Here is a 10,620-nt window from a genome sequence, read left to right as displayed (position 1 = left end):
CATTTAATGTTTCATTTATACAAGCAAGGAGTCGATTCTGGGCATTTAATGTTTCATTTATCCAAGCGAGGTGTCGATTCTGAGACCGTACACATGTTTTCTTTGCAGCCGACATGCCGATTCTGTGTCCGTACACATCTTTTGTATTCAGCCGACATCATTTATATTCAGTCGTGGTCTCAATTCTATGTTGTTTATTCTATTACTATTGTTTATAAATATAATTCAACCTATATCGAGTTCGGTATCATTTTAATCAGAAAAATCTCACAAATGCATTAGTAACAGTTTCATTGAGAAAAAGTTAAAAATAAAAAAGCTTTATCGTTGAATTAGTATTAGTCACATGGATATTACGGTCGGATCATATTACACGGTTTCCTCCTCGAGCGGCTCGGTTCGCCTAGGGGGATCCCCCCAAGTGGAGGGGATAGCGATGTTTCATTTATCCAAGCATTCCTTCGTTGAATTTATCCAGGTTTTACTGTAATATAGTTATCGTAGCATCCGCGTCATTTAGGTGTATGCGAAAAGTGACGTAGCATAGCATGCCGTTAGTTGGATGCGATAACTGAGGTGGCGCTGAAATCAGTTTCTGTTCGGCCTAATTTTCGATGAAACGTTGACTGTTTTACCAACGCGGAATTCGGTGTTCGGCCTCGACGCTCGCATCGCCTTAAGGGGGTAGACACAGGTAATGCAGCGATGTGACATTACCGGCAAATATGGGCCTATTAATGGGTTTACGGGAATCGGTTATTTGTCCTTATATGAAAACACTCGGAGCTGGGTGAGGGCTCATTCGATAGAGGAAGGTCCAATGCAGGACGGTCAACTCATGGTTTAACGAGATTGTGTCCATATTTAATAATATCAGTGTCGAAAGTAGAAGAAAAAATCGACAAAATGCAGTTGCGGAATCGAAGCATTTTTAGGCCACTAAAAGAGTTTTGTGACTCAAACGGTGAGTTAAACCCTGCATTGAACCTTCCTCTTTCGAATGAGCCCTTATTCAGCTCAAGATCTTCTCATATAAGGACGAATAACCGATTCCCGTAAAAGCATTCCCAAAGACGAGTTCCGCCATTATCTGGATACTACAGAGCAAGTCACGTGACAAATTTAGTTCAGCTAGTAGTTATAAGGTGGCGTCTAAGTAGAAAGGCTGCCGATTTGGAATCGTAGTCAGAATCAAGCGTTAGCTTGATTACGTCACTCGAACTGTGCTGCGAAGGCAAGCGAAAAAGGCAACATCGTCCGAACGCTGAGTGAGACGCACTACAGTCATGCTATCCTGCTCTCATTCTGAATGTTGAGATTGTCCCTTTTCGCTAAGTTTTGGCTGCGGCCCGCCTGGATTTTTCACAGCGCCCCATAACCTCGCCCCATTCAAACTATATCGTGTTTGGTATCATTTTAATCAGAAAAATTTCACCAATGCGCTAGTAAAAGTTTCAGTAAAAAAAAGTCAAATTAAAAAAGTTTTATAATTGAATTAATATTAGTCACACCGATACGTTTCGGCTTTTTCCTTTCATCATTAGACCTCTCTCTCTCTCCTCCACTGTCTGTCCCTTTCTACGTTCATGCTTGGCTGGTCGTCGCATCCAATTCGAGATTCGACATCTCGGCTGGATACATGCAACGTCTGGTTCCCAATCTCTGTTGCATATATTCAGCTTTTACTGTATATGTAGACGCGAGGTTCCTCCATTTATTAGTTCTAATAGTACCATAGTACTTTTTTATGCAGAATGTTTCAAGGAGTTGACACAAGTAAAAAAAAAATGCAATTCCATTTAAATAAAAAGTGGATTTGCATTTTTTGAGTGCATCGTTGCATTCACGGAGAAAATGAAATCACAGAAAAATAGACATTATCATACCACTGAACTTTTACATAAACAGCTTTTTTCTATCTCTTACCAAATTCAAGATATAACCCGTCAGAAATTGCATGACGTATCCTGTATATTTTTATTAATTAAAAAACATTTATTTAAAGAAGTTAATAATTTTTTCTAAAAAATTTCTCAGATTGCACGTTCCTTCGGGTCTTTAGAGTAGGCATATATTTTTCAGCAGCGAGGGGTGCTACGGTGCGTTATATAAAATTGACGCGTTCAGTCAGTCAGAATTTATCGGAGCGGGACAATTCTATCATTTGGGTTGAAAGTAGGATAGCACGATCACTGTATATCTCACTCTAAAGACGCGCCAATGTTTCGCTTTCGTTCTTCAGGCATATCGTCGCGATGTCTCTGTCGAGATGAGCGTTTGAATGTGTTTGTAAAAATACTTGAGGCGCTGTTGCCTTCTTACAATTAGATCGTGTTGCGCGCACGCTAGCTGAGAATTAAACCTTTCAAGTTCGTAACAGACCACGCAAGTGGCTCCACCAGGCCCAACGAAAAAACTGCTGTAATACCGACGTCCCGAATCGGAGAGGTTACGTGCAGTGTCTACCCCCTTAAGGTAATGGAAATATTAAACCTTATTTTCTTCAATACATTCTTTATTCCAAATTAATGTTGTTGAGTACAATGTATCAATAAATAATAATATGATTTCTTTTTCTTTATTTTGAGCATTTATTCAGACATTGATGAGAAAATTATAACAAAGAATTTATGGAGTACAAAAATTTGTTAGATACAGTGAACAAACTATCCAAAGAAGAGGATTATTAAATTAGATAAGTTTGTCTTCCAAATCATGGACTATGAAAACCATGTAATGCCAGCATATTTGAAGTAAATAAATTAATAGGAGAAAATAAGACTCTTAAATTGTAATTTCTTGTTCCAATTTCCTTAATATACAGTTTAATTTATGGTTCACATTGTCTTTTTCTACTTACAGATACTTTTGTCGTGTAAAAATTCATAAATAAAAAAAAAGTTGTAATATCGGAGTTGTTACTCCATATTCACTTTCATCTATTTTGTATCATTTGTGTTTACAAATCTCAAATTCATCTCATCCGACTACAACAGTCCAACTGAAATATTCCATTGTTCAGACTATGTAATTAGAAAAAGTATTAAAGCATTTAGAAACAATGTTGTTCAAAGAAGACTTATGGAGAAAAGATAGAAAAGGATTGTTAGATATCCTGCTCGTTACAAATGTATCGCGCATGTGCGCATGTTGAAGTTAGGCGAATAAGTGGGAGAGCGAACATACGGCGTAGAAGACGCTCAGCTAGCGATAGAGAAACACACGTGCGAACTCGTTACAGTTACATACTCAGCCATTATTGTATACTTATAATTTGCTTGTTTAAATATATCTTACGTTAGTTAATTTTCTACTGCCAAATTACGAGCTCTTTCTTACGACTATTCCTCATACATAACAAATTGGCGACGAGGATTCTTTTATCACGAACCATTACGGAAAATCGTACACGATTTTTCGAAGCAAGCACGTGGCTAGACAAAGGCAACGGCGAGGAAGAATTCTATACAAAGGAGCTGAGGAAAAAGGAAGGTGACCATGACTACAGCAACGATGGTACCCAACACATTCGCAATTGAACCATTCTGCCCTACAAGCACAACGTGGTCTAGATGTCTAATGCGATTGGAAGGAGCATTCCGGATTTTCACAATCAAAAACGAGGCAAGAGTTCCTTATTTATTACATTATGTGGGACTGGTGTCTTTCGACATCGTGTGTAACCAATTAGCTCCACAGGATCCATACACAACCCTAGCGAAAACGTTAGGCGATTTCTACGAGCCAGCACCGCTCGAAATAGCGGAAAACTACAAATTCCACCAACGAAAGCAGAAGGAAGGCGAATCGGTACAAAAATTCTTAGCAGCTCTACAAGAACTCTGCCTACACTGCAAATTTGGCGAGTACGTAAAGATTGCACTACGCAATCAATTAGTTTTTGGGCTGATAAGCAAGAAAATTCAAGCACGACTTCTCGAATTACCGGACTTGACCTTGGAGAAAGTGACGCAGGTGGCAACAACGATGGAGATGTCGGACAAAGGAACACAACAACTTCAAGGAGAGACGCCAGAGGTAAACATAGTACAAGCGGCGAAACGGATTACCAACCGAGGAGGACACACAGATAAGTTATCTAAACACAATAATAGTTTTTCTAGAAATACCAATGTACGAAAACCTAATAATAAGTCAAATCCTGTAAATATACACAAATACGCGAATATTACATGTTATCGTTGCGGCAAAAATCATCTCGCTTCAAAATGTACGTTAGACAAAAATATTAAATGTAACGCTTGTGGCAGGGCAGAACATCTACATAGGGTCTGTTTCCAACGGAACCGCGAGAATAATCAGTTGACGGAGGTGTTACAATTAGAGCATACGCAGTTCAGGGAAAAGCTGAAGACTACGCTGTCAGTCAACGACAAGCGCGTGAAATTTGAAATAGACAGCGGAGCAGCAGTTTTAGTTATGCGAGATGATTTGGTTACGTAAGTTTTTTCCAAATTCGTCGATATGTCCAATAAATTTAGCGTTAACATCATATTGTCGTAAAAGGGTTAAACCCCTGGGTTACATTGTAGTTAACGTAAAGTGCTGTAAGCATATACATAAATTAAATTTATACATCGTAAAAGAAAACAGAAATACCTTACTAGGCCGCGAATGGATTTTTCAGTTACGTAAAGATCGTGTTATCGGACAATTAGTAAAAGATTTAGAAGCAATACATTCGGTAGAAATGAATTCTAAAAATAAATTACAATCACTTTTACAAAAGTACCAAGACATTATGTCCCCGTCAGTATCAAAAATTAAAAATTTTCAAGCCAAGTTAACTTTGAAAGGAAATGCGAAGCCGATTTTCTGCAAAGCACGTCCGGTACCATTTCGTCTACGTCCACAAATCAAAGAGGAATTACTAAGATTAGAATCGGAGGATATTTTAGTTAAAATCGACACCGCGGAATGGGCTACACCCATCGTGCCGGTACTTAAAAAGAATGGACAAATATGTATTTGCGGAGACTTTAGTGTAATGCTAAACGCACAACTAATAGTCGATGACCACCCCTTACCGATAGCTGACGAATTGTTCGCATCTATGGCGGGAGGAGTAATTTTTTCAAATATCGACCTTCTACAGGTATATCTACAAATGGAAGTCCGACCGGAGGCAGGCATTTGCTTACGCTAAATACACATAAAGGCCTTTACCGTTGTACGCGTTTAATGTACGGGATCGCATCCGCGCCAGCGATCTGGCAAGGAACGATTGAAAGCATCCTAGGCGATATTCCAGGCGTCGCAGTTTTCTTAGATGACATACGCATTGCGGGTTCAAATGTGGAAGACCACTTACGAACTTTAGAATTAGTTTTCACGCGTTTACGAAAATGCAACATTAGAATAAATCCAGATAAAAGCGAATTTTTTGCGCGACAGATAAACTACTGCGGTTACGTTATCGATAAAGACGGATTACATAAAGCCCCGGATAAAATCAAAGCCATCGAAAATATGCGTAGACCACAAAACGTAACAGCGGTACGTAGTTTTCTAGGCATGATTAATTAGTACGGACGTTTTATCCCAAATTTAAGTTCAATATTACAACCGTTAAATAAATTACTACATAAGAATACACGTTTTCAATGGACAAAAGACTGTGAGCAATGTTTCAAAGCGGCGAAGGAAGCTTTCATAAGCCCTAAATGCTTAGCACATTTTGATCCAACTTTACCAATGATTCTGGCAACCGACGCAAGCCGTTACGGTATGGGAGCAGTGCTATCACATCTGTACCCGGACGGTACAGAGCGGGCCATACAATTCGCGTCGCAAACACTCTCTAAAACACAACAATCGTACTCGCAGATTGACAAAGAAGCGTACGCGATCATTTTCGAAATCAAGAAATTTTATCAATATTTAGTAGGCGGGCATTTTACCTTGGTTACAGACCATCGCCCACTAGTACAAATTTTTGCTCCCAGTAAGAGCTTACCAGCGTACAGCGCAATGCGCATGCAGCATTACGCACTTTTTCTACAAGGGTTTAGATATACGATTAAATTAAAGAAAACGCCTTCCAATTAAAGAAAATGCTTCTCCAGACGTAATCGACGCGTTTCAATTAGACACACATTGATTTAGTGGTAGCTACGGAAAAGGATACAATCATAGCTAAATTAAAAAAGATATTACTATCAGGAAAGAATCCCCCTAAATACAATTTCGCTTTCGCAAACGTAGATTTAAGGGAATTTACATTACAAGATGGGGTAATACTAAGAGGACACCGAGTGGTGATACCATTAACCTTACGTAAACGAATACTATTAGAATTACACGTAGGACATTTTCGGGTAGTAAAAATGAAAAGTATCGCTAGGGGATATGTATGGTGGCCAAACATTGACCACGATATTGAGGCGCTCGCGAAAAATTGTCAGGATTGCAACTCGTTCAAAAATAATCCAGTTAAAATGGAACCACGTGTAGGAACCACCTTCAATACCTTTTAACCGCGTACATGTAGATTTTGCAGGGCCATTTCTAGGATACATTTTCTTCATTTTAGTGGACGCGTACACGAAATGGCCGGAGGTACATATAGTTAAAGAGATTTCCGCGAAAACTACAATTGAAGTATGTAGGAAAATTTTTGCTACGTTCGGGTTACCTAAACAACTAGTTTCCGATAACGGCAAAACCTTTACAGTAAAATCTGGATAAATTCAACCAAGATTGGGACCCAGTGGTTGCGTTTACCTAAGCGCGGTATCGAATCTCGGGTTACACGCAACGACCAGCCAAGCGTGAACGTAGAAAGGAACAGACAGCGGTGGAAAGAGAGAGGTCCGATAATCAAAGGAAAGAGCCGAAACGTATCGGTGTGACTAATACTAATTGAATCAAAAAACTTTTTTATTTTTGACTTTTTTTTAGTGAAACTTTTACTAGCGCATTGGTGAGATTTTTTTGATTAAAGTGGTACCAAACACGATATAGTTTCAATTATAATTACTTGCTAAAATTGATGTTAAAAGTTGGCGAAAAGCAAGAGAGATCGAAATCAAAACCAGTCGCGATGTCGGCTTTGGTTTCAAAGGTTTCAATTATCCGAGCGAGGTGTCGATTCTGGGCATTTAATGTTTCATTTATTCAAGCGAGGAGTCGATTCCGGGCATTTAATGTTTCATTTATTCAAGCGAGGTGTCGATTCTGAGTCCGTACACATGTTTTCTATTCAGCCGACATGCCGATTCTGTGTCCGTACACATCTTTTGTATTCAGCCGACATCATTTATATTCAGTCGTAGTGTCAATTCTATGTTGTTTATTCTATTACTATTGTTTATTGTATTACTATTGTTTATTCTATTACTATTGTTTATCCTATTACTATTGTTTATTTATTCTATTATTATTCTTAGTTCGTAAATTACTTTAATTTTCAATAGGAAGAAACTGCCCGGTTTCATGGAAATCACGGACTTTTCCTAACATCATAAAGCACCTATATCGTGTTTGGTATCATTTTAATCAGAAAAATCTCACAAATGCGTTAGTAAAAGTTTCATTGAGAAAAAGTTAAAAATAAAAAAGTTTTATCGTTGAATTAGTATTAGTCACACGGATATTACGGTCGGATCATATTACACGGTTTCCTCGTCGAGCGGCTCGGTTCGCCTAGGGGGATCCCCCCAAGTGGAGGGGATAGCGATGTTTCATTTATCCAAGCATTTTTTCGTTGAATTTATCTAGGTTTTACTGTACCTCTAATGAATTTACAGAATTCCTAAAAATAAACAGAATTACTCAGAAACTTACAGCACCTTACAACCCATCAACGAATGGCCAAGCGGAACGATATGTACAAATCATTAAAAATTCTTTACGACGTATGCGATCCGATCAAACGAATTTACACATTGCGTCGCAACAAATTCTTCTACAGTACCGAAATGCAAAACACAGCACTACTGGTAAATCACCAGTCGAATTAATGTTCAATAGAAAATTGCGTACACGCCTAGACTTATTATTCGCAGGAAAAGATAGCCAATCTCAAAAGACAGCGGCACCCATTGTTTTCGAAGAGGGAAAAAGGGTGCGTTGTAGAAATTACTCAGGCACTGATAAATGGGAGTTCGGAAAGATAGTAGAAAGAATCGGTAAATTACATTATAAAGTTAAGTTGGACGATGGACGAATCTGAAAAAGACACATAAACCAAATGCGGGAGATAGGAGAAAACACACTCCCGAAACCAACTGATTATTCAAGTTTTGTTCAAAAAGAAGTAGATTTTTCCACAGTTGGCGATACACCCACGAGAGTGGAAACAACGAACCAAGAACCTGCGATGGAAACTCTATGCTCTACACAAGTGTAACGTTCCGCTAAGAAGGCCCAGCACCTTTTATTTCATAATTTTTACTATTATAATTAATTTCTAGTTCGAGGTTGTACAAAATGTTTAATTTAATTTTTATTATTATAAGTTTATGAGAAATATTTAGTTTAATTTGTATTTAATATATTTGTAATAATAAAATAATTTTCATGTCAAACTTCAATAGATAGTTCAGTCTCATAAATAGGTCGGTAAACGATTAGTCGGTAAGTCGGTCGGTAAACCAGATTATCGATAAATGATCAACGTGCAAATACATATGCGTTAGCGCAACCCAGATGATCTCGCGGTGGGGTGAGATTCTAGAGTAGGGAGACCGCGTAGATTAGGGAGTAGGGGGGCTCGGCAGACACGTGCTGGGGAATTCCAGAAATCAAAAGGAATTCTATATAGAAAAAAAGCGCTAATTCAGCAAAATCTGACTATAAATAGAGGTGTTCCACGCAGTGTAAGAGCAGATCGTCTCCGACTTCGGTCGAATGCACACAACACTCTGATAGTAGAGGACAGCTCTGCGCTGACTTGCTTAGGCCACGATAGAGCGCAAGAGTAAGCTAAATCCTTCTCTTTCAGTGGTGACGTGCAAGACTTCGGATCTGTGGACACCCTACTTATGGTGCGCAACGTGTTGAACACGTGTTAGTGCTGAGCCAATACTCAAGTGTAAAGAGCTAGCGAGGAGCGGAGCTCCTTGAGCAGGCCTGTACTAGCATAGCTCTAACTAGACCAGAAACCGATTGCGACCTGTAGGCCAGAGTCCACTCGTGTCTGAAGATATCGTACAAGCCACTGAATATAATTTCCAATACTTAGCGTAGTTGGTGATTGTACAGAGTGTTGGCTGTATCCATAAGTTAAGCCGCGTACTAATACTAATCATATATTTTCTACTGTATTTTCTCATCTAAGGCGTATTCATTATAATTTCTTATTGTATTTCTATTCTAGCCCGCACACATTGTTATACTAGCATTATTATTTTATATTATATTGAGAATAAGCATATTTAGTTATCAATCATTTACTTACTTGAATAAATCACTAGTATTTTAGCACATTAATGTTTGGATTTTACTCCTCAACCGCACACCACACGAACCTATAATCCCTAATACTTAATACGAGTCGCCTTCTGAGGGAACCGCTCTCCCTGTACGTCGGTGCAGTGACGTACCTATTTCTGGGACGTTACACAAGCGTCACCACGACAAACACCGGTACGAACCCCGGGTATACCTCAGGAAGAACGGCCCGAAAGAAACGCGGAGCCCATTACAATTACGCCCAGGCGAACAGTGGAAAGACCGCGGAGAAATGTAAAGCTACCAACGAGATTAAGAGACTTCGAGATTACGTACGAATAAGTTAGCATTAAGACGATTAGAATAAGGGTATTACAAACGTAGTATTTTATTTTTCGTTCTTGTTTTTCTTTACTTTCCGTTTTGTTTCTTTTCACTTTCTTAATATTCTGTTACATGCAATGTACGAATTCTGTTAGCAAAGAGGGTGTTAGATACCCTGCTCGTTACAAATGTATCGCGAATGTGCGCATGTTGAAGTTAGGCGAATAAGTGGGTGAGCGAACGTACGGTATAGAAGACGCTCAGCTAGCGATAGAGAAGCACACGTGCAAACTAGTTACAGTTGCATACTCAGCCATTATTGTATACTTATAATTTGCTTGTTTAAATATATCTTACGTTAGTTAATTTTCTACTGCCAAATCACGAGCTCTTTCTTACGACTATTCCTCATACATAACAAGGATATTCAATTACTATGAATTAGTTTTATTTCATCATAGGCAAATGTAACCTAAAATCTTACAATATGAAATTCACTAAATTTCTTGTACAATTGTACTAGATAATATGGGGAAACTTCCGAAAGGCCCCCCCGCCCCAGGACAACCAAACTTGGGATTTATAGTAATTGAGGAACGAGAAATCGAATGAGACCAATTACAAAGCTGGATCTCTAACCGTTTCAGAGATACAGGTACCTAATAGTTAACCGGTAAACTAGTCGTAACTAGAGATAATTATCGCAAATGACGACATAAATTGATTCTCAGAGGCTACTCCACCTTTTTTTTTTTATCGTGGGGAAATCTCGCAAAAGACCCCCCGCCGTCCCCTGGGGGAGGGCGGCAGGGGAGTGTCAGATTCCTACTGACTAAAACCCCACAGCGATCTCCTCCGGCGTTTGGCAAAGGCTCCGGGACC

At 39.0% G+C, this 10,620-nt stretch overlaps 1 protein-coding gene across 1 annotated transcript; it reads left to right on the top strand.

The window, feature by feature from the left end:
• The first annotated feature begins 3,219 nt into the window (after positions 1-3,219).
• On the top strand, positions 3,220-9,569 carry LOC117605235 (uncharacterized). Its single transcript, XM_034326309.2, has 2 exons — positions 3,220-3,624; positions 3,700-9,569. The coding sequence occupies exons 1-2, from the start codon at positions 3,499-3,501 to the stop codon at positions 4,462-4,464; spliced, it is 891 nt and encodes a 296-aa protein (XP_034182200.1). The 5' UTR covers positions 3,220-3,498; the 3' UTR covers positions 4,465-9,569.
• Positions 9,570-10,620: the final 1,051 nt, after the last annotated feature.

The sequence above is a fragment of the Osmia lignaria genome, chromosome 3 (assembly GCF_051020975.1).
Source record: "Osmia lignaria lignaria isolate PbOS001 chromosome 3, iyOsmLign1, whole genome shotgun sequence".
Classification (NCBI taxonomy): domain Eukaryota; kingdom Metazoa; phylum Arthropoda; class Insecta; order Hymenoptera; family Megachilidae; genus Osmia; species Osmia lignaria.
Note: the sequence above shows the minus strand (reverse complement) of the source record. Positions and strands in the feature narration are given on the sequence as shown.

Excerpts from the sequence above, each read along its gene's own strand:
- LOC117605235 (XM_034326309.2), top strand. The coding sequence starts at position 3,499 with ATGACTACAGCAACGATGGTACCCAACACATTCGCAATTGAACCATTC. Across the intron at positions 3,625-3,699 it reads TTTTCACAATCAAAAACGAG|GATCCATACACAACCCTAGC; the intron begins GCAAGAGTTCCT and ends TTAGCTCCACAG.